Here is a 24268-nt window from a genome sequence, read left to right as displayed (position 1 = left end):
TGGATGTTTTCTATTGCTCTGTATTCTGGATTCCCCTTCACCAATAGTGTGTTGTTCTGTTTTTGCAGTCTTCTCTTAAAACCTATCAAGTTCAAGAAATCAGAGAGCTGGAGAGATGGCTCAGCAGTTAAGAGCACAGGCTGCTCTTCCAGATGACATGGGTTTAATTCCCAGCACCAGTACAGTAGTTCATAATTGTCTACAATTTCAGTTCCCAGGATTTGGCACCCTTTTCTGACCTCTAAGGGCACCAGGAAGGCATGTGATGCACAGACATCCATGCAGACAAAACAACCATATGCATAAGATAAATGCATATAAAATAAAAGCAATAATGTAGGAACTTGGGGCTCAACAACAGGCACCTTTGCCTATCGGCTCTTTTTTTTTCTTGATATTATGTGTGAAGCACATGGGTCCTCCAGGTGTTATACTTAGAGAGTCCTCTTCTTCTGCTAGGCAAGGACAATAATAGTGTCTATCACCTTAGCCAACCAGAAGTTGAAATGGGTCAAGATTAACTTGCAAGGTTTCAATATGATCTGCTATAGCTCTGATTTGCTCTGATCTTAGGTGGGGACATTCAGGAACATGGCAGTCAACTCTTTTCTGTACCTCAAAGGTTTTGTGTCCTGTTTACACCCTCTTGCTTTAGGCAGATTGAAAATTAAAGTTCTTGAGAAGAAAAATCATCATAGTCCGTTTACCTCTTAACTCACTAATTTTGCATTCCATGCCCTACAACCCTACAGCATCCTGCTGTCTGTTTTCCAGCTGCAGGCCTCTGTCTGTGGCAAGTCTAGATGCTCAGCCTTTAACTGTGTCTGCAACTGACAAACTGTACAGATGGTGGAGTCAGCCTGACACCTCCTTCACAGCTGTCTGATACTGAGCCGTGTTTCCTGGGATTGATTACGAATCTCTCTATTTTTTTAAGCATAAAGGCCCATAGGTTATTCACCTTTTCTTTTCTTTTTAGAGACTTTTGATATAGGCATCTTGCCTATTATTAAAATTTTTACTTTTCTGTTTTTAGTTGAGAGAAGAAGGGGGGTACTCTGTGTCTGTGTGCATATATGCTTATGAGTATGGGTGCTTGAGAGACCAAAGGAAATCTCCAGATCCCCTGGAGCTGAAGTTATAGGCAGTTGTATGTTGTCCAATGTGGATGTTGAGAACCTTGGCCAGGTCCCCTTCTGTTAAAGTCCTTTTTTCTTTTCTTCTTTTAGTCTTCTCTCATATAATGCATACAGACCACAGCGTACCTTTCCTCTATGCCTCCCAGCCCCTCCTCTCTCCTCTTCCCCAGATTCACTGCTCCTCCATTTCTCTTCAGAAAAGAGCAGCCCTCCCAGTGATATCAACCAAACACAGCATAGCAAAATGCAATAAGATTAGGCACAAATCCTCATATCAGAGCTGGACAAGGCAACCCAGTAAGAGTAAAAAGGTCCCATGAGCAAGCAAAAGTCAGGGGCACCCCCACTCCCACTTTTAGGAGACCCATAGAAGCCCCAAGCTAAACAACTACAGCATATGTGTAGAGGACTTAGCACAGATCCGGACCAGCGATATTGCTATACAATTTCCCCCACTCCCCTTCCCTCCTGCCTTCTCCCCTCCCACCCTCTCCCCTGCCCCCCATTCTCCCAATTTACTCAGAAGATCTTGTTTTTTTCACCTTTCTAGGGGGTCCGTGTATGTCTCCCCTAGGGTCCTCTTTGGTACCTAGGTTCTCTGAAGTTATGGCTGCCTATAGGCTGGTTGTACTTTGCTTTATGTCTAATACCTACTTATGAGTGAGTGTCTTTCTGGGGCTGGGCTACCTCACTCAGGATGGCTTTTTCTAGTTCCATCCATTTGCTTGCAAATTTCAAGATTTCATTGTGTTTTTCCGCTGAGTAGTACTCCATTGTGTAAATGTACCACATTTTCCTTATCCATTCTTCGGTTGAGGGGCATCTGGGTTGATTCCAGGTTCTGGCTATTACGAATAATGCTGCTATGAACAGAGTTGAGCAAACATCCTTGAGACAAGTTCTTTCTTGTGTGTATCTCTGACTATCCAGGAGAACTCACTCTGCAGACCAAGCTGCTCTTGATCTCGGAGATCCACCTGCCTCTGCCTCTGGTGTTCTGGCATGCCACTTTGGTCCCAGCACTCCAGAGGCGGAGGCAAGGCTCGTGCCACCATGCCTGACCACACAGAGAATTTTTATAAACTCTCAGTTCCATCAGGCTTTCATTCCATTGTGCAAAAGCTGCTGTTACTTCCTGGGATCTTCATCACTTCCTTGTTGTGGTTTTTAATAACTTGATGTCCTTGATTTAACTAGGAGTTTCAAATGTTTACTCTCCTCTCCCTCTCCTCTCTCTCTCTCTCTCTCTCTCTCTCTCTCTCTCTCTCTCTCTCTCTCTCTCTCTCTCTCTCTCTCTCTCTCCCCCCACCTTGGTTTTGGATTTTGGGTTTTCAAGACAGAGTTTCTTTGTGTTTCCCTGTCTGTTCTGAAACTTGCTCTGTAGACCAGGCTGGCTTCGAACTCACAGAGATCCTCCTTGCCTCTGCCAAGAGCTGGGATTAAAGGCACGTGCCACACTGCTCAGCTTACTCTCTTCTCTTGACAGGCTTTTTATTCTTTTAAAAACATGTTATTGCTACGGTTTTTATTATAATTGGTGTGTGTGCGCACATGATGCATGAGTGGGCATGATGTACATGTGTATGTGTATGAGTGTGCATGATGCATGTGTGTGTGGTGTGTGTGGAGGTCAGAGGGCAACCTTGTGGGGCCTCTGATCCATAAGGTGCCTTTACTTCCTGGGTCAGCTCTCTGGCATGCTTTGTCTCGATGCTTGTAAAATTATGCTTATTTTCTTTGGAGGTATAAAGTTTTCAGCTAAAATTATAAAATCAAAACAAAATTAAAAAAAACCCTTGTGCCATCCTCTAGAAGTCATCTAGATGAATGAACCTCTTATAACACTCTAGGAACAGAGAACATGTTGTAAATTGCCTGAATTTAAAGATGGTGGTTCCTGCCCAGAGGCCCAGCACTTGAGAGGCCAACAGGAGGTTTTCCATCAGTCTGAGGCCATCCTGGACTACAGAGTAAATCCCAGGCCAGCATGGGCTACATAGTGAGTCAGCCTCTCTGTCTCTGTCTCTCTGTCTCTCTCTCTCTGTCTCTCTCTGTCTCTCTGTCTCTCTCTCTCTCTTTCTCTCTAACACACACACACACTCACACACATTTTTCTTTAAAAATAAAAAACAGTTCTTTTAATTTATTTTCCAGATGTTTCATCTTGTATGTTGATATTTGTATCCTGTAACTTTACTAAATTTGTTAATTAGTACTAATGTGTGTGTATTTAATCTTTGGGATTTTCTGTATATAAAATAATGTTATTTTTCAAACAGTTTTACTTATTCTACCTCTCTCTGAAAGGTTTGTGTACCCTAATAGTAAGTCTCTTCACCAGTGCAATAAACCAGATCAGGCCAAATTAAAAGTCCAGGTTTAATGACCCGGGTAGTCTGGGTGGGGTTTGGGAGGGGCAGGAGGAGAAACCACATGGCAAGTCAAGGTATCAAGTCTTAAATAGCCTATAGGCGTGGCCTGAGCATCACAGTGGGAGGAGCTGACCTTTGGTGGGCTTTCTCAGGGTCAGGGTCTGGAATGGGAGGAGTGAGGCCGGGCAGAGCTTCCACCTGAACATCCCAGACTCCTTGAGTATATGGGCTGATGCAGGTTCAAGTCTGGCTGCTTCCTGCTGGCAGTGGACAACACGGGGAGGAGGGAGTGGTGTCGGTGGGCCCACACTCAGTGGGAGGTAAGTGAAGCATTCAGTTAGCCTGCATTCGGTTCCGTGGGGGAGCTGAGAAGACAGGTTGTTAGGAGAAAAAAAAAATAGATTATTACCACCGGCCCTATGAATGGGGCTAGCCATGGGGAGAGGGAAGACTGCCAGGAAGAACGGAATGGAGATGTGCCGTAGGGCCTAGAAAAGGTGTTCATGTGCGAGGCTCAGAGCAGATGCGCCCTTCATTAGGACATCTTGGAAACCAGGTCCCAGTTGCTGGATAGGTGCACGCTTGAGCCTGGAAAGGTGGTACCAGCACTGATGTCCCAGGAGCCTGGGGAGATGACACGCTAAACCGAGGGATGATGTGATCCGGTAGTACCTGAGTCATCGCATCTGCTGTTCCCCTGGAGGTGGGGAGTGCATCCCTCTTGTAAAACTGTTCACAAGCATCAGGCGATAATAAGTGGGCATGTGGGTGAAATCAGCCTGCCAGTATCTGCCCAGTTGGTATCCTCGGGACTCCTGCAGGGGGGCTGGCATATCTGGAGGGCCCCCTGTGGGTTGAGCTTGGCACATGCAGGTACCTAAAAAACAGCTGAAGTAGATGGTTCCTTTGGTGTCATAGCAAAAGGCTATGGCTTTGGGTTAAAAGGCATGAACATTTTCCCTAGAGCCTGGCTTCAGTCTGATAAAACACACCTTAAGTCTAAATTCACTGAGCAAAACAAGCTGAGTGAGCGGAGGAGGAGGGGGCATGCCTGCAGGGTGCTTTATGCTCTCAAATGCTAACCTGTCTCTAAAAGCTGGGACCAGTAAAATCCACCGAAATGTAAGGACTCCTGAAAACCGTTTGTAGTCAGTGCTCTACCAGTTCATCAAAACGGTATCTATCAATGCTAAAACACTGAACGTCTGCGGTTACTTCTGAAACCTGCTTATCCTGTACCATGAAGCCTGTGAACATGGAAGACCTGTCTGCACCTTTTTTCCTGGTTTTTATTGTTTAGTTTTGGTGTTTTGTTGTTGTTTGGTTTTTCAAAACAGGGTTTCTCTGTATAGCTTTGGAGACTGTCCTGGATCTCACTCTGTAGACCAGGCTAGCCTGGAATTCACAAAGATCCAACTACCTCTGCCTCCTTAGTGCTGGAATTAAAGGCATGTGCCACCAATGCCCGGCACCTGTCTGTACTTTTAACAGGAAATTTAACTAATGTACTAATGAGCTACCAAGCTGGTTATAGCCTTGGTGGGAGTGATGGAGAGAGAGCTGTTAAACTGGTAAGGTTAACAGTACCCTAGCTGTCAAACACCATCAGCTCTGAGAAGGGTAGATTTAAGCAGAAGGGAGACAGTTTTCCAGATACCTGGATCACTGTCCCAGGTCTCTCCATGTTTTCTAGGGACAGATGTCTCAATAGCAGTACTTGTCTTCAGTCCAGAAGAACTGACAGACTTCCTGTGGGGTAGGAATTTGGGGAAAATGGCCGACTTTGACTTGGCGAAGCTGGGCAGTTTCCCGAGTCCTGTCCTTTCAGTCTGGACAGAGTCTTGGCAGCTGTCTACAAGTGCGTCTTGCTGCATGGCTTCCTTTGGCACATTTAAAGCAAGCTTCCAGGTGGCAGCTCTTCTTTGACCATCCTTCTTTGAAAAAGACAGGGGTGCTGCCTGGGACTGGCATGTCTCCCTGTCATGAGAAGCTTTTTGTTAAATGCCACATTCTCAGATCTCAGAAGGATCATATGATCATGCCCTGTTAGGTATATCTGAATTAAACAAATGTTGTTTAGGCTTCACTTTGAGAGCATATATGTTAACCTGAACATACAGTTTACCCAGTTACAGTTTACCAATGTTAGAGAAAACAAGATTAGGAGGAATATATCAATCTCTAGTTTTCAGCTGCAGTCCTGAGCTATAATCATATGGCAAAACCGAGTTTTAACATTGTAAACAATTTAGTGTCTTTTTAACACCAATATCAAGGGGTTTGCTCTTAGGCAACAAAATATGCCGTCAGTAATACATCCTCGTATGTGAGTGGAGCTTTATTACCTCAGGAAACCAGCCAGCATTGTTTTCAATTGTATCTTTCATAAACATTGTTTTATAGTCTTTCCTTCATATATAAAACTGTATATTTTCCACAAGCATGTAGTCCCAGAGTCCTGATGACCATTTTCCCATGGTTTTCCCTTCCCGTCCAGGATGTCCACAGAACAGGACACACAGAACATTGCCTTTGAACATATATTCCTGCACTTCAAAAGACATAAAGTGGCAATTTCAACTGCAATAAAAAAGCCATTTCCTTTTCTTGAGTTCCTCCGTGACAACGAACTCATCACCAATAAAATGTATGATGTAAGTGAAGTTTGTTACATCATAGCCTGATAAACAAGTTCCAAACTGAGTTACACTTTGATGTCTTGGAACCAAACTGGAAGACTGTCAGGTTTTTAAGGTTGGGCTTAATTTTTAAAGAATGATTTCCTTTCTTACTTTATGTGTGTGTGTGGGGGGGTGTTCATGTATGTGTGTGTGTTCACATAGTTGCTGGTGCCCACAGAGTCCAGAAAAGAGCTCCAAATTCCCTGGAACAGGAGTTCCAGATAGTTGTGAGCCATCTGATGTGGGAGCTGGGAATGGAACCTGGTTCCTCTCCAAGAGCTACACAAGCTCTTAACCACTTAGCCATCACTCCAGCCCGGGACTTCGTTCTTGACAAAGAATTATTGACAAAGTTTTCACAGCACTTTGTAGAGATACTAGTTACAATAATAAATGCATCAGTTACAAATCAGATTCTGGACTCAGGCTTAAAATCTGGGTTTCCTGTGAGAGATACTCATCATGTAAATATTTCCAGAAGAGTTCTCTCCAGGAGTTAATGGAAAGGAGAAGCAGAGATCCCAGGAGATGGTCCTGCTTCTTTCTGAGGGAAAGGAGTTCCATGGTCCCTTCTGGAATCAGGTTGAGTATTGTTGAAGATCAGAACAAGGATTCTTCATAGATGTGCAATGTCTTATTCATTTTACACAATATAATCCATGCAATTCAAACTAAACAAAAGAAATGAACAAAATAGAAATCAAACGTGATTTTAATATACTGTTGAATTATTTTATTGAACTGAATTAGTAAAATTTTCAGTGGGTATATTTTATTTAAATAAAAATCTATCTAAAAACTATTTTTATTATATGCATACAAGTCTTTTGTCTGCATGTATACAAAGGCACTACCTGTATCCTTGGTACCTTTGGAGGTCAGAAGAGAGAGCACCAGATCCCTGTGACTGGAGTTACAGATAATTGTGAGCCACCATGAGGGTGCTGGGAATTGAACCCAGGACCTCTGCTAGAACAGCAAATACACTCAACCACTGAGCCATTATTGCAATCCCTCCAGTATTTTTTTTCTTTTTTGCCTTATGACTATGTTGTTCTTGAGTAGAATTCACAGTCAGAGGGAATGGACACCTCATTTCCTACAGGCTAAGTCACTACTAGAAGGAGAGCAGGAGTTGTCCCTTTAACAGAACAACATTGTCCACCTGCCAAGTTAGTTAACCTTTTGTTTGTTTGTTTTTGAAGAATGCACCTATTTTTATTTTATGTATACAATTATTTTGCCTGCATGCATGTGTACATACCACTTGTGTGCCTGGTGCCCATATTGGCCAGAAAAGAGCACCAAATTCCTTGGAACTGGAGTTACAGGTGTTTGTGAGTTGTAATGTGGGTGCTGGGAACTGAAAGAGCAGCACATGCTCTCAACTATGAACCAAATCTCCAGCCCCGCCACACTTAAAAATATTGCATTTATTATTCATTTCCTTTTGAGTATATGCATGTGTTTCTACTGTGTGGGCATATGTGTATGAGCCTGCTGCTGTGCACATGTGAAAGTCAGGGGACAATTTGTTGCTAGGTGGTTCTCCCCTTTCACCCTGTGAATCCTAGTGACTGAATTCAGATCATCAGGATTGGTGGCAAGTGCGTAACCCACTGAGCCATCCCGCCAACCCCATTGTTAATCCTTAACCCTAGTTTTCCTTTCTTACAAAAAGTGTCCTTCTTACATGTCAAATAGATGAGGAAGAGAGCTCAAAGTCACTAGTGAGTATTTTCAAAGAAAAATATTCACTCATGTCCCAAATTAGCCATGCAAATATAAAAATTTTCATTAGAAGACATGTATGTAGGGGATAAGGTACACTTTAAAAAACCTAGATCTGAGGGCTTTCCTGTGACTTGTAAGCATACACTTAAATTTTCTCCAATTTTTTAAAGGATTTTCAAGATTCATGTGCAAACCTGGTCCCTTTGCAAAGAGTGGTCTACAGAGCTCTGGAAGAACTGGAGAAGAGACTCGACATGGTGGTTCTGGGTTTACTGTTCAGTGATGAAAACATGAAAGCATACCCTGATTTGGAACTCATTTTCCAAAGCTTTCAAAATGGTAATTAGTTTAGTATCACCCTTAGATCACAGACCTTCCCCCCCACTTCTCATCAACCATATATTAAGCATCTAGTATGTGTTACATATTGCACAGTGCCATTGGGGATATGGTAGTTTAAAAAGCTAACATATTATGCATTATCACAAAACTTATGTCTAGTAGCTATAGTTGACACCCTCCAGAGGTCTGCCAGTTTGGGGATTTAGACTGACAAGACAATGAGAGTCCCACCAGCATCAGGCTATGTTGTAGAGGACGGGGAGCACTGAGCCCCAGTAGGGTGGCACTGCTGTGTCTCTTCAGTGGAGCCCTTATAATGATATACAGAACAGCCCATTGGGTTGACCACCACCCACCTTGAGTGACAGCTCAGCTGTGGGTTGCAGGATCCACCTTAGTTCAGCACCACATGCTCATAGACATCAACAGTGTGTGAGCCAGGCCAGTTCTTCAACCCCATCCCGCCCATCTGTAGAGCTTGCCCATCCTGAAGCTTCCCTTTAGTGTGTGCCAGATCCCAGCCTTCTATCCAGGAAAGTCCCTCTTTCTCCTTACACTGTGACAGCCTGGAAGCCGTGTTTTGCTTCCATGTTTCTCTGTTTTGACAAATACCTTCTCTGCCTTTTGAACCCTGGAAGAGGAACACAGCTCATAGTGTGTATTCTAAGTTTTTATTCCTGACCTTGAGTGTCTCCTCTTTGTATGGGAAGCACAAAGTCTCCCTTGTGAGAGTCTTCTCTGTCCCAGGACATGATGGGTAGACTTTGTCATGTGGGACCCACTGAACTTGGAGTAACTGAAGTCAAACTGAATTTCCTTTATGTGTAATTTGGAAATGCTGCCCCTTGTCCCTGTTAGAGATCTCTAATGGTTTCCTCCTTTTCTTCCCTTTCCCTCCCATGTCAGTCTTACAGAACAAACTGTGTTCCCAAGGAAGTGACAGAGGAGACCCGAACTCCCAGTTAAGTCTTGACCAAGGTAACGACACCTGGAGAAAGTTTCTTATCACCACAGAGAATGGGAAATAAAGGTGATCATTAGCAGAGTGTGACTAGAGGAAGAAATGGACAAGGCAGGGAAGGGAGTTGGTGTGAGTCTATTGTTAGCTTTTCTGCGCTGGGACAAATTACCCAGGAGAAGCTAGACACTCAAAACTCTGAGGCAAGAGAATTGTGTGTTTGAGGCCAGCCAATTTTACATAGTAAAACTCTCTCAAAAGCAAAAGGGATACCTGAGAATCCAGGTATCTGACTTCAGCCCAGATGGATTAACTTAAGTAAGGCCTATGTTTGGGCATGAAATCAAATAAATGGATGGGGGAAGCAAGCCTATTCACTTCGTGGTACCTGGAAGCAAGGAAAGAAAGGATGGATGCGCCTGTGTCCTTCGAGGGTACACATTCAGTGATCTAACCTGCTTCCACTAGGCTCTGCCTGTTAAAGGTACCGCCATTATGCATTAGAGCCATTCTGAGGGGCAGACCTCTAATACATGAATCTTCAAAGGAGGGGGCACTTGAAATCCAAACTGACCAACCTCTAATGGGATATAGAACCCTGGCAGAGTAACCATGACAACATACAGTCAGCCTGATACCCATAATGAATGAACCTGAGCACAGTGTCAGTAAGCCACATTGAAAGAGACTGACTACTCGGGAATAATTGTAATTTAGAAAAGCCCCTGAAGGAGGTGACCAGTATGGAACTGTGAAAGGCAAAGCAGTATGGTCCATGGTGACATCAAAGAGGAAACGCTCTGTAAGAGAGACGTTCCTGTTTTGTGCCCTTACATGCACTGGTCTCTGTCACCAGATGTATGGTGAGTGGGGTTTTCCCACACCAACCAACTCGCCAGACAACAGCAGGGGGTCTTACGATGTAATTACATTCAGATAAAGGGTTCAGTGCCTTGAGACACTTCCGATGCTGGTGTACAAGTTCCAGGCTGTGACACTTGCTTCTGGTCAACTGGCCATAAATCAGAATTTCCCATGTCCCCACAGGCTGCAGAACATTGAGAGACAGAGAAAGGAAGAGGGAAGGAATGAAAGAGAGCAGAAAGAATAAAGGACAACAGCAGAGAGAGCTGTGCTGCTAGTCTTTGTCGTTGGCTAGCATCTACTCTTGGTTACGGTCTATCCAAGCTGGTATCAAGGATTGGTATCATTTAGGTACCCAGTTTATAGATGAGGAAGCTAAAATTGAGAGAGATGATGTGTGGGGTGTTCATAGGATCAAATGAAACAGCAAGAATTCAGACACTCCAGAGGCAGAGACTGTGTTCTTGGCCATATACTGCTAATCTGATGGAAAGCGTGAACAGAAGTGGGGAAAACAAAGGGAGAAAATACAGAAAGGAATAGCCAGGATGGGAAGAAATTAAGGCTATCACTGACTCACATTATAAGGCCTGCAGGGATGAGCCTTCACATATGTATGGGGAGACTGTTTCGTGAAAGGATGTATAGTCCAAAGACTGCTAGAAACTCAGGTAAGGCCACATGGCAGGGGAGCTCTGGGAACATATGCAAGCATCCTTTAGTTAAGAATATGAAGACAGGTCACCATCTGGTGCTAGGGTGGCCCAGGCAGGACTTCTCTCAGCCAGAGCTGACCCTTGCACTCTACACCCATGACCCGAGTTTGACCTCAAGAACCGGGGAGCTGATGTGGCCACATGGGCTCTGGATTGATGCTTCGAGGTACCCTTCAGCTCTTGCATCATAAAGTCAAAAGAGAACATCCTGTTTCAAATCCCGAAATAAACATCTAATTTCTGTTCCTTAGGACCTGGTGACAGCTGTTCTCAAGGAAGCCTGACCTGGTCACCCTCAGATCCGTCCTCATCTGATGGTCTGTTCTTGTTGACTGTAAACATTGCTGTCTCATCCCATGAGTCCCCGTTAACTTTCTGTTGCTGTGATGAAACACCATAACCAAAAGCCATTTGGAGGAAAACGTTTAGTTTATGTTGCAGCTTGTAGTCCACCATGAAGGGATTTCAGGTCAGGAACTTGAGGCAGGAACTGAAGCAGACACCATGGAGGAATGCTGCTTACTGGCTTGCTCCCCGTGGCTTGCTTAGCCTGCTTTCTTATATATCTGAGGACAACCTAAAAGGGTAACACTGCCTGCAGTGGGCTGGGTCCTCCCATGTCAATCATTAATCAAGAAAACACCCCCATATATTTGACCACAGGCCAATTAGAGGGAGCAATTTTTCTCAATTGACTCCCTCTTCCTAGACAATCCTATCTTGTTTTGTTGACAAAACGAAACTAACCCACCCAGCACACATGTGAGGGTGCTCATTCTTTGCCACAACACTATCTGCATCTGTAGTTTCTCCAAGTTCATTGTTCAAAACCCAGGGTCTTGATCCTCAGGGTTGCCTATAATGGTTGCCTCTTCTGGGTGTCTTGTCCTCATTCCTGGAGTCACAGTTCTCTGCCTATGCCTTGCTTGACTGACTGGATAAAGTCTGCATGCTCTAATCTTGAGTTCAGAGGTGGGCAGCAAGTTATGATGGCCATGTTCCTTCTGTGAGGTAATGTGTTTTTGCCTTTGGGTTCAGCTCCTAAGATCACGGCACAACTAGAAGTCTCACATGGTACCTCTGTTTGCCCTCACTGAGATAACAGGTTGAGAGTCCCCCTCTAGACAAGACATACCACTGGGGGAAAAACCCTTTGATGTTTTATTTTTGTATTTATTTATTTGTTTGCTTGTTTTGTTTTATTGAGACAAGGTTTCTCTGTGTAACCCTTCTCTGTCCTGGAATTGGCTCTGTAGACCATACTGGCCTTGAACTCAGAGAACCACCTGTCTCTGCCTCCCGAGTGCTGGGATTATAGGCATGCACTACCATGGCCTGGCTCCCTTTGATACTTTAATTAAACCCTTGGCCTTCCTTAATTTGATAAATGTTAAAATTATCTCTTATTTAGAATATTCTAAAATTCTAGGCATCAGTTATAATAATTTCCTTTGCTGATATATTGATACAGGTATTCTTGTGTCTATTTTCTCAATAACTTTAAAATGATGTGTCATCCCATTTTTCACAAGATATAAAGTACATTTCAGGGGATCTAATCTTTCATCCAACTAAGTGTTTGGATTCAATTGTGCTTTAAGATCCTGGCAGACTAGGAAGGTCTGGGATGAAGTTCTACCTCTGTGATCCTAGACAGGTTATCTAGCCTCTCTGGGCCCTGCTGTCATCCCCTATGAAAGGATGTGACAGTGGTACATGCTCCAATGGACATCAAGTGACATCATGAAAAGCATCCATACTCGTGTTTGGTACTTCATCTCCATTGTATGCATTTCTTGTTGTTACTGATCCAATTATCAGTGTCATTTGAGTCAGAATCTCAGCTTCTCACATTGTACTAGGGGATTTTCTTCTCTCTGGATATCTATCATGGATACTCACAATGAAATCAATTATTCCTCAGGCTGGAGAATGAATGGCACAAAAGATACCACCCTCGCCCAGGAAAATCAAATTGAGAATCATCAATACTCCAGCCTCCAGATTCACAATGGTATATATGCAATAGGATTTATTTCTTTATTCCATGACTTGTCTTTGGAAACACATCTCTGGCACTTTGGTAGGGTTACTGTGTGGCTTTCATGTGGGATAAGTCATTTAAGAAGAAATTTCTTAAAGTTAACACTTTACTTTAAAATGCTTTCAAAGATTTACTTGTTTTTGTTTTGTGTGTGTGTGTGTGTGTGTGTGTGTGTGTTTTCTGTATTTATGTATTTGTACCATGTGTGTCCCTGGTGCCCTCAGAGGCCAGAAGAAGGTATCAGATGCCCTGAAACTGGAGTTATAAACAGTTGTAAGCCTCCATATGGGTTCCAGAAACCATACCCAGGTTTGTACATGAACAGCAAGTGCTCTTAACCACTGTGACATGACATCTCTCCAGCCACCAATAAGCCACAAACACACACTCAGAAAAAAAATCTTTTCAAAGTGACTTTTGAAATAATTGTTATACATCTTAAAATATTTCATTCAAATTTTTTAACATTTGAAATGTTTAACATTTGAACTTTGAAAATATAGCAATATGTAAGATTGTTCCTCTGAAGGTGCAGAGGGTGGGAATAAGAAGCAATGAATGGGTGGGATTGTGGCTAGTGATGAGCAGAGGGACCAGGATGCAGTGGGGAGGAGGGATGCAGGAGAAATGGGTGAATTCTACACGAGTCTGTGTGGTTTGGAGCAAACCTACCTGGAAATGACATCCTAATGAAGCTAGCGACAGGGATGGATCAATATACAGAAATATCAACCCACCGCCCTGATGGGCCACAGGCTGAACAATGGGAAACCAATGCACATGACCCAGCAGAGACACTGGCTGTGATGCAAATGTGGCTAGGACTGTAATCACACCCATGATCTCAAAAGACACAGGTGCACATTCCATGATAAGGGTTATATAATTAACTTTTCAATTATGTTTCTCTGCAAAGGAAATATTATATGATACTGTACTGCAAATTGTGTTATTTGTTCACATACCATTGAGGTTAGTAGAGTAAAGTGGTCTGGGTAGACAGAATGCCCTATAGGTTCCTTGTTGTGGAAGAGGGGGCATCTTGTGAATTTGTTGGCTCTGGGACTCCTTCCCTACACAGTCCATGCTTGCCTCTGACCCTTACTTCTGACCTCTAGCCCCTGCTGTCTTCCTTGACAACTTCTTTTTCAAGCAAGCTTCCTACAGTATTCCTGACAAGAGAGCCATTTGCAAAAGCTCATAAAGAATGGAGAAAGCAAAGCCCAGGATTCCTCCAGACCTATTTCAGGGCTCAGTGTGCAGTAGATGCACCACCACCCCTCAGTGGCTCCAAGTCCCTCGTGCAGGCCAACCCTGCTCCAGATTCTGAGTACCCAGTCTCCCTGTAATTACCTGCTAGGCTCCTTCAGTCCCTCCCCCAGTTCTCAATCCTCTGTGTCTCTGTGTCTGTCTCTGTCTTCAGGGCTTAGAGGGATTTATCTTTTCCTGGTGGATCTTTATGCAATGAGCGAATAAAATCCTTATGAAACAAAATCTGTTTTAGTTATAAGTTTATGTGAAAATGGACTCTCAGAAGACCTCTATGGAAAAGTACAGATTGACCAAGGGAGAAGAGACACCACTGGTGACAACACTGATGGACTGGAAAGGGACCAAGCAGCCATGTGTCAAGGCCCAGACTCTGAGCCAGAGGGTAAGACGGACTGAATATGAGCATGAAGGGATCTGAGTGGGAGCGAAGGAATGGGCTGGGGTCTGATACAAGAAAGGAAAAAAACAAACAAAAAACTACTTAGGCACATGTATTTTTGTGGTAAAAATACTTAAAATGCACGACCTCAAAGATTTCTTCAGCACAAATGCCTTTCAGGGTGGGGTGGCCATGTGTGCAGATGGGGCTGGAAGTAGGAACAAGAGATGAGCAGCTGGTGAGGAATAAAGACGGAAACTGGGAAAGAGCAAGGCTCTGTGGGACCTCACCTGTGGCCTTTCCATCTTCAGAGTCCTGTGAACTAGAAGTCCACCAGAGTAACAGTGAGTATATACACATAATTGATGTAGGTAGAGACTGCCACGCTGTAACAAGCGCAGCACCTCTTTAACAGGCTGGCTTTAATGCTCTGAGACACGCGCAGTAGAGGGGAATGTCCAATCAATCACGTGATGCTTCCATTTCCAGGGTTTTTGAGGAAACTCTATACTGTTGTTTCCTAATGGCTGTAGGCACTTACATCCCACTCAGGAAATACAGGGCCTTCATTTCTCCACAGCAACACCAACACCAACACCCTTTTCTGACCTCATCAGGCACTGAATGTACAAGCTGCTACGAGGAAAATATTCATCTACAAAGCAAAAATAAAATAAGTGCAAACCAGTTCAAATGTCCAAGAGTCCAATGCCTTCTGCAGCTCCAGGCACTGGGCTGCACTGTCCCTGTGAAAATGAAGGTTGGCTGCCATGCTCCTGTCCCTGTCCCTTGCCTTTATCCTGACACCACATCCCACAACACCTTCTCTCTTTAGGTTCTTCATTTGCTATGCCCTGTCTCTTCGACTTACGTTATTTCTCAAAACCATGTGATTTGGGGAAACAGTTTGTTCTAATCTCTTAAATTTGAAAAATGAGTCAGGGTTTCTCTGTGTAGCACTGGCTGTTCTGGAACTCACTTTGTAGATCAGGCCGACATTAAACTCAGAGATCAACCTGCCTCTGCTTCCCAAGCACTGGGATTAAAGGCATTCATCACCGCTATGTGGATTAGTTAGCATATTTCTATAACAACAAAAATAATACAGAAGAGTCTCATAAGCATATTAATACATACATATTAGTTATATATACCTACATACGTACATATATAAATCTGGGAGTGTTCAACATATTTGAGAATCGAGAAAAGATAGCATGGTCATAATTTCTTTTATATTGGTTACATAAGTAGAGAAATTAATCTAGGTCCTGAAACTAGAGATGCTGGTTGCCTTTGAGAATGTCCATGAGGACAGTATAATGTGTCACCCAGAGGCCTTGGGGTGTCGGTCATCTGCTTTTTTGATGCAAGTGATAGTTTCCTTTGCAACCATGTAAACCCCACTTTTATATATGCATATTATGCCACACTTAAATTTTAATTTTTCTTCATTTATTTTTTGGAAACAGGGTCTTGCTATGTAACCCAGGCTGCCCTTGAACTTAACATTCCTCCTATCTCAGCCTTCCAAATTGTGAGATTGCAGGTGTGTCCTGCCTTGCCTGGTCACTTTTGGTCTTTGAAATATCAAAACCAACAATCTCTCCAAGGATTCAGTGGGTGGAAGGGAGGGAAGAACAGGGTGGGAGTGAAATTGAGGGAGGGGGTCAATCATGGCATTCAAACAGATCTTCTAGAGAGTTAAATGAGAATTCTGTGTGTGTGTGTGTGTGTGTGTGTACACTTGTGTATACACATGTGTACTGGACTGCATGTACATGTGTGCAGGGGCCAGAGGTCAGCCTCTGGTTGTCTTGTGCTTTATCTTCCATTTGTGCTTTTTGGCCTGAACCTCAATGACTAGTCTATACAGTCTGTCTGGCCAGTGGTGCCCTGGGATCCACCTGTCTCTATCTCCTGAGTATAGGGACTTCAAATGGGTGCCACCTTATGTGTCACTTTGATGTGGATCCTGGGAATCGAACTCAGGACCTCATGCTTGCACAGCAAACCTGTTACAGCCTGAACTGTCTCCTCAGTCCCTGAAAATAATTCATTCAATGTAATTTTATTCAGGACCACAGCTACGAAGCCAGGGAACCCAAGTTTATCCCTGTTCCATGAAACTGGGAGACATAAAGCAGGAAAATTCATCATTTGTCTTGGACAGTGAAGAGACCAAACCAAGGACCAGTCACAATCAGGCATCTGAGGTCATAGGTAAGGATGACTGAAAGCATCATTCCACGTTCCCACGCAAGGGGCTGAGACATATCCTCAGGGACCTTAGGGCAGCCAGATAACCGGGGGAGTTAGGGAGGGAAAGAGGCCCAACCAAAGCTTAGCAGAAGGAACTGGGAAAATTGAAGACAGAAATGAAGTTAATAAATGTTGATGCCAGTTATATATTTCTAAAGAAAGAGAAGGCAGGTGGAGGTGGCAGAAGGGCAGTAGTGGTTAATAAGAGAGAAAAACATCAGGGAACCAAAGTTATGTATGAGAAGAGACTGACAGGGAAACATTCCAAGGAGCAAGAGGTCCATCACCAGGTACAGATGAGGAAGACGAGTGATGGGCAGAGACGAGAAGAGAGCTCAGGGGTCAGATAGGAGTGAAGGACAGGGACAGGTGAGGGTGTGGGGAAGTGAGAACCAGAGTGAGGGTGCAGACAAGGTGCCCGTCAGTGGCTGAGGGACCACCTCCATGGAGTTGTGTAGGTTGTTGGCTCACAGCCTTGCAAGGAACGATGTACAGCCTTGAGTTAACTGTTCCTAGTGTTCACACTCAGGTGTTCCCTGCCAGGTGTCACTGCTATCACCCCTAAGATGCTGTGGAATGTTTGATCATACTGTGTGAAAATGTGTCACTTTTTTACTTCACCTATGGAAGGCAGCTTCTGATTGGTTTAATAAAGAGCTGAATGGCCAAAAGCTAGGCAGGAGAGGATGGGTAGGACTTCCAGGCAAAGCTAGGAACTCTGGGAAGGATCTTAGAGGTGGAGATTCATCAGCCAGATGCAGAATAGTTTGGATGTATTGTACTGAGGAGAGGTAATGAGCCACATGACAGAATGTAGACTAACATAAATGGGTTAATTTAAGTTTTCAGTGCTATGCTAAGGCCAAGTATTCATAATTAATAAGAAGTCTCTGTGTCATTATTTGGGAGCTGGTGGTTCAAAGAAAGTCTGACTACACTAAGACACTTAAGGACTTTCTTTCCTTTGTGTAGACCTCAGCATTGAGGATTCTGATGATGGAATCAACTGCTCGGAAGAATCCACCTCTGGCATCTGCCAGTCAGGTAAGGAAGCCCAGAGCAAGACAGGCTGTGGGCATCTGAATCTCAAGCCACTGCTTTAGGATGGGTTTTGTTCTGTGTCTATTCTGTGTGAAGGATCCCTGGGCCCTGTCCTGTGCATTCAATTTTACTTGATCTTTTGGGAAATGCAGGGAAATTGTTGCAGACAGTTTGGGGATTAAGCTTGTCAATTAATGGATTCTATTAGTAGATATAATCCTCCATTGTTAACATGATAGAAACATGGAGAGGTGTGTGTGTGTGTGTGTGTGTGTGTTTGTGTGAAGTGTACCCAGGCATGTGTTAACGTGTACAAATACTGGTGTGCATGTTCATGGAGGTCAGAAGACAATCCCAGGTGCTGGTTCTTACCTTCCACTTTGTTTGAGACTTAGCCTCTTGTTCACTGATGCCTATGCCAGGCTAGCTGGACCACAGTCTTCCAGGGATTCTGCCTCAGCCTCCTGTCCTGCAGTATGAACCCCAGGATTACAGACCCATTCTGCCTTGTCTGACTTCACATCTTGGGTTCTGGGGATCTGGAATCAGGCCCTTATGCTTGTATAACAAGCACTTTAACTACTGAGCCAGTCTCAGTGAGTTTGTTTTTTAAACTAATTATCGTGCTTACTAAGTGTTAGACTCATCCAATTGTTTCTATGGAAAGTAGAAAGCTTTCTACTCCTGTACTGGGAGATCATAATGTTCTCTGAGCAGTAACTTAGTAACTTAGCCTAAAGTCCAAGGACATCTTGTCCAGCTGCCTTATATAGGCAGAAATAGATTCTTGAGATAGAACATCCTGAAACCAAAGTGCTGTTTCTAACACAGTTCTTCATGGTGTCATCACTCAAGGAATGATTATTTGAAATACTTTACAAATAACATGCACTTCTTTCTTTACACCACCCTTAAAGAGCAAATAGAACAGACATCGACATACTTTTTCCTAGTTGAAGAAACCCAATCAAAGACAACATGTGTCTTTGTCTTCTCCAAAGTCTAGTGAATTATTAGACTGGCACCCTGGGTTCTGAGTCATTCCTTTCATAAATTTTGAGATAGGAAGATTTCTGAGTGTGATGCCATGAGCCTGTAATCCCAGAAGTCAGGAGGTGGAGCCAGGAGGTTCAGGAGCTCAAGGTCATTCTTGGTTGCACATAATTCTGTCTCTCTCTGTGTGTCTCTCTCTGTCAAAACAAACAGAAACACATATGCATGGGCACACAGAGAGAGAGAATTAAAAAGTTGGATTATCTCAGCCCTATATGGTTTGTTAGAAGACTTAATATTCTATAGTGTGCCCCTTGGTAATTCCTTTCCTATATGCAGACGATTTTAGGAAAGTGCTTCCTCAGAGAAAACACACTAGGACAAGACCTGAGATAAAATGAAAATGCTTCTTTGTCTTAAGTTTACAAAGGAGCAAACTTTGAAGCAATCACTTCATTCTAGTTGCTCATATGTCTTTTAAAAGGACTAGAAATGTGTTTCAGGTTTTAGGCTATGAACACACCCTGTAAGTGTGACCAAACAACACCTGCCTAAGTTCTTAAATGTGTCCGTGGTTCAAAAGGAAAATATTATGTTTATAGAAATGTGGGAGGTATCAGATCAATGAGAAATGTTCAACATAAGATTTTCAAGGTCTTGTGTGTGTGTGTGTGTGTGTGTGTGTGTGTGTGTGTGTGTGTGTGCACAAACATCATGTCAATGTGTCCATGTGTACTTGTAGAGGTAGGAGGTCAATATCAGGTGTTTCTCTTAAAGAGACATCCACTTTGCCTTCTGAGAAAGGGTCTCTATGGGGGACTGACACTGTTTTGGTAATTTAGAAAGGTAGACCCATGTGGTCTGGATGGGGGCCCGGATTTTTAAGAGGTTTCGGGGCATTTGTAAAATTAGGCAATTTCCTGCTGAATTAGTTTCCTGCTCACAACCAGGGGATTCCAAAGAACTCTACTATTTTGTACAGTGATCAATATCCTTGACATGTTAGAATCAAAGGAAGGAAAGGGAGCCTTAGCAGCCACGTGCTCAAGACACTGGATTACCAGTTAAAATGGTTAGAATTGCACCTTCTGGACTACGGAATGTCCAAATTGAACTGTAATGTCTTGAACTGTAATCCCAGCATTCTCCACAAACCTTGATTCAGCAACTCTAGGGTACCATTTTTTGCACTTAACTCTGGCATGAAAAATCAAAAGTCACCACAGAATGGTTTATCTAGATAAACCCAATTAAAAGATAAAATTAAATATAGCAAAAATATATTAGTAAAAGGACACTGTTTACTCCATAACATTGTATCTAGCAATACTAAATTGTTAAAATAGTGCATTTAGTTTCTGCCTTGGCCTTATAGTTCACAGAGAATACAAGGATAGGATTCCTCTGTCCGTTGATAATACTGTTATTCATCATTAACTTAGAAAGTTTACAAAGAACAATTTGTGCTATTTACATATTAAGCAGATAAAATTGAGTTAAGGCTTGGAGAGATTGCTCAGCAGTTAAAAGCACTTGCTGATTTTGCAGAGAATTCAGGTTTGGTTTCCCTGTGCTCACCTCAGATTACTCACCTCTGTGACTCTCTCTCCAGGGCTCACATCCCCTTTTGATCTCCAAGGACACCAAGCATGCATGTGATACACATACATGTAAACAATCATGTCTAAAATAAAAAAGTTATTATAAATCGTTTTTAAAGCAACTACAGATATCCCTGTCTGAATTATGGTTAAGATGTTGGCATGTGCTTTTTATTGGAATTTAATGAAGAAAGTAGTGTGTGGTCATCACAGAGCCTTAGCAGGGAGGCATGGTAGCTAGGTTATTGCTCATTTATACATGAAAAAACTAGAACTCCAGTGCTCAAAAGCCATGTACCTATGCCTGTAAAGAACTGAAAAAAACAGTCCAGGGTGGTCCCAGTCTTAAGACACAGTGGCTCTGGAGTCTGGTTCAGAAGAAGAGCATTCTTTCACACTGTCCTAGGACCATGGGGGTCATTTGATGTAGAGTCATAGAACTTCACTTTAAATACAAATAATGGTTTTTCTCCCTTTTATCCTACAGAGCCTGTGGATTCCAGAAAATCTCCCACACTCAGAAAAACATGTATGAAAAGAGGTAAGAGAAAATGTGGACTCTTCAAGATAGCTGAACTGTGTGTTCAACAAGAGATTCACTCTTCTAGGTCCTAGTCTTCAAAATACAATACAAATTTGCCTTTAATTTTAGGAAATTCTTCCTTTACTTCTTTATTGGTCAGGCTAACTACTGTAATGGTTGAATCCAAAGAAGTTAATGATTTCAAATAGTAAAGGTCTTTTGATATTTGATAGAAGTTCAATTTTTTACCCTCAATGAACATTCTACAGATTTTCAGATGGAAGAGTTGCCTGACCCTGTTCTCAGTGGTCATCAGGGAGACAGAGAATCCACCATCTTTATTTCATACACCGTAATTGCCTCAAGAGTAAAGCAATGCTGTCAAAACATACTGACCAAAATACAAAAGCCACAGCAGACCCCTAAAGGAGCAAGGAAAAGAATGGTGTGAGAATTTCCTCAACTTCAGGCTTAGGTGAGGAGATGAAATAGTAACCCAGACGTCACATGGGTTCCACGGGTAGGGACCTGCTTGCCCTGGCATTTCAGAGCTTTGCAAATTTATCCTAGTTTCCACCTTCTAGATTTTTCTTCTTTCTTTGTTCCCCAGTCAACATTGTGTCCTACCCACATTTCTGCAGTATCTAAGCATAACACACTCACTCTGTCTGTCTCTGTCTCTGTCTCTGTCTCTCTCTGTCTCTGTGTGTGTGTGTGTAGAGCTGAGAGATGAACCTTAGGTTGATTCTTCAGGTGTCAGTGAACCACTGGTCATTAATGAGACAGAGTTTCTCACTGGCCTGGAACTCACCAAGCAGGCTGGACTGGGGAACTGTCCATCTTAAACTTCCCAGCACTGGGGTTACAAGTGCCACCATAACCAGCTTTCTTTTTTTTTCTTTTTTCTTTTCTTTCTTTTTTTTTTTTTTTTTGAGACAGTTTCTCTGTGTAACAGCCCTGGATGTCCTAGAACTCACTTTGTAGACCAGGTTTGCCTCAAATTCACAGAGATCCTCTTGCCTCTGCCTGGGATTAAAGACGTGGGCTACCACTGCCTGGATCATCTGGGGGGGGGGTATTTGTTTGTTTTGTTTTGGTTTGGTTTTTGGTTTTTCGAGACAGGGTTTCTCTGTGGCTTTGGAGGCTGTCCTGGAACTAGCTCTTGTAGACCAGGCTGGCCTCGAACTCACAGAGATCTGCCTGCCTCTGCCTCCTGAGTGCAGGGATTAACCTGTTGTTGTTTTTTTTAAACATGGATCCTGAATGAAAGTCACTGTGTCATCTGAGTCATCACCTCAGCTCTGTGTTCACAACTCTTCTGAATTCAGAAAGTAAGCCACCCAGTGGTGGCGCATACCTTTAATCCCAGCACTGGAGGCAGAGGCAGGCAGATCTCTGTGAGTTCGAAGCCAGCCTGGTGTACAGAATGAGTTCCAGGACAGCCAGGGCTACACAGAGAAACCCTATCTTGAAAACAAACTAAACAAGGAAGGAAGGAAGGAAGGAAGGAAGGAAGGAAGGAAGGAAGGAAGGAAGGAAGGAAGGAAGGAAGGAAGGAAGGGATTCTTTCAGAAACCTGGAGCTCAGTACTGAGCAGTGAGCTGGGGAAAAGCATAAGCTCTCTGCTGTGGTTTATTCTGACCACACAGCACAGCATACCACAGGCCACCTGGGAGACCATTCTCTCATCTGGACATTTTTTAAATAAAAAGAAATCTGCACTGTCTAAAGAGACCGGGGGCAAGTCCCACTTAGTACCTGTGGCTCCTCCCAGTATTCTCACCCTGCCCCCTACACTAAACCTCTCCCTCCCCCCGAGGGGCTGGGCCTTGGTTCCCTGCCTCCCCTCCTCCCCCCCAGCCGCTGATCCTATATAAGCTCAGCCATTCTGAGCAGCCGGTCTCTTGCTCTCTCTTGGCCATTGCTTGTCTCCACTCCTGCATTTCCCTGCCTCCAACTCCTCTCCCAACCCCACCCCATGACCTGGTTCAATCTGGACCCTTCCAGATGCTTCTGGCTGTTCTCTTCCTGTAGGCGGAGTTTCTCTGTATCTCAGCAAATAACCATTCAGAAGCTTATTATTATTTATAAAAGTTGGGCCGGTAGCTCAGCTGGTTACCAGCTATTTTTCACATTTAAATTAACCCATATTTCTTATTTACCCTTTGCCACGTGGCTGTACCTTCTTCACACACAGCATGTTCCTCCGGCTTCCCTCTGTATCTCCTTCAGCTTTTGAGACTCTGCCCTTCTTCCTCCCAACATCCTGGGTCTGGCTGTCCCAATATACCTCCTGCCTAGCTACCAGCCAGCAAACTCTTTTATTAAACCAGTCAGAAGGCGCCTTGGCAAAGACACATCTTCACAGTGGACAAAAGATTATTCCATAGCTTCTTCCTCATATTTACAATAAACCTCCTCAACCATACCTAACAGCTTCATTTTTTTTCATTCAAAATCATCATGAATTTGAGGCTTAATGAGATCATTGTAATTGACCAGCAGCATTGTTTTTATTACATACAACCGGACCCCTCCGCTCCTAAACGTTGAACTGTGGGGTGATTTGCAGTAAGGACTAAATGACTGTGGGTCTTTGTCCTTTTTAGAAAGAAGGTGTAGCCGGGTCCTAACAGCTCTCGGGGGAAGGGGTGAGAAGGCATGGGCAACAACAGCACCTACATGGGGAGTCAGGTAAAAGGCAAATAGCAATGAGGAGAGCCAGCCGGGCGGTGGTGCGCACACCTTTAATCCAGCACTTGGGAGGCAGAGGCAGGCGGATCTCTGTCGAGGCCAGCCTAGTCTACAAGAACTAGATCCAGGACCCAGGCCTTATCTTCCTACTGACAGGAAAGATAGTTCTACGTTGTTGATTTTCTTTTCCTTTTCCTTTCCAGATACTTCTAATACTGAGAGCTCAGGCGCCAGAAAAAGACTAAGAAAGATAAGAGGTGAGAACAATTTAAAATTCTAGATGAAGCAAATACTTCTCTCTGTAATGAAAGCTTTAGTAAAAAAAGTCAAAAAGTCTTAGCCTGGATTCACATGGTGCTTTTTGATACAGGTGAGTTTGAGCTATTGGCTGTGGCACACTGGTCTCAAAATATTCAATAGTACAAGCTTCTTTTTCACCCAAGAAAAGAGAATGGTTGATTCTGGGTGGAGAATTCACTTAGTTTCACATGATCTAGGGCCCTGGGATCTTAAAGATTTTTGTCTCCCACAATGCCCAAGACTCCATAATAAGCAGAAGTGGAAGCAGATGGTACACAAATAAATCTCAGAAAGGGTGAGGTATTAGAAATGATCACAGAACAGAGTGACCCCCATTGCAAAGTTGGCCTCTG

At 43.4% G+C, this 24268-nt stretch overlaps 1 protein-coding gene across 2 annotated transcripts in view; it reads left to right on the top strand.

The window, feature by feature from the left end:
• The window catches only part of LOC101840585 (nuclear autoantigen Sp-100), a 59778-nt gene that overhangs the window by 5671 nt on the left and 29839 nt on the right, over window positions 1-24268 (top strand). For both annotated transcript variants that reach the window (XR_005879858.1, XM_040753148.1), the window contains exons 2-12: window positions 6009-6165; window positions 8097-8265; window positions 9175-9246; window positions 11058-11123; window positions 12731-12820; window positions 14355-14504; window positions 14813-14845; window positions 16581-16724; window positions 17736-17807; window positions 20886-20939; window positions 23819-23872. Coding sequence is in view for 1 of the 2 variants with exons in the window: in XM_040753148.1 (XP_040609082.1) it covers window positions 6010-6165; window positions 8097-8265; window positions 9175-9246; window positions 11058-11123; window positions 12731-12820; window positions 14355-14504; window positions 14813-14845; window positions 16581-16724; window positions 17736-17807; window positions 20886-20939; window positions 23819-23872 (1060 nt within the window). In the remaining variant the exon portion in view is untranslated. The remainder of the gene's footprint in view (window positions 1-6008; window positions 6166-8096; window positions 8266-9174; window positions 9247-11057; window positions 11124-12730; window positions 12821-14354; window positions 14505-14812; window positions 14846-16580; window positions 16725-17735; window positions 17808-20885; window positions 20940-23818; window positions 23873-24268) is intronic.

The sequence above is a fragment of the Mesocricetus auratus genome, unplaced genomic scaffold, assembly GCF_017639785.1.
Source record: "Mesocricetus auratus isolate SY011 unplaced genomic scaffold, BCM_Maur_2.0 Super-Scaffold_100010, whole genome shotgun sequence".
Lineage (NCBI taxonomy): Eukaryota > Metazoa > Chordata > Mammalia > Rodentia > Cricetidae > Mesocricetus > Mesocricetus auratus.
Note: the sequence above shows the minus strand (reverse complement) of the source record. Positions and strands in the feature narration are given on the sequence as shown.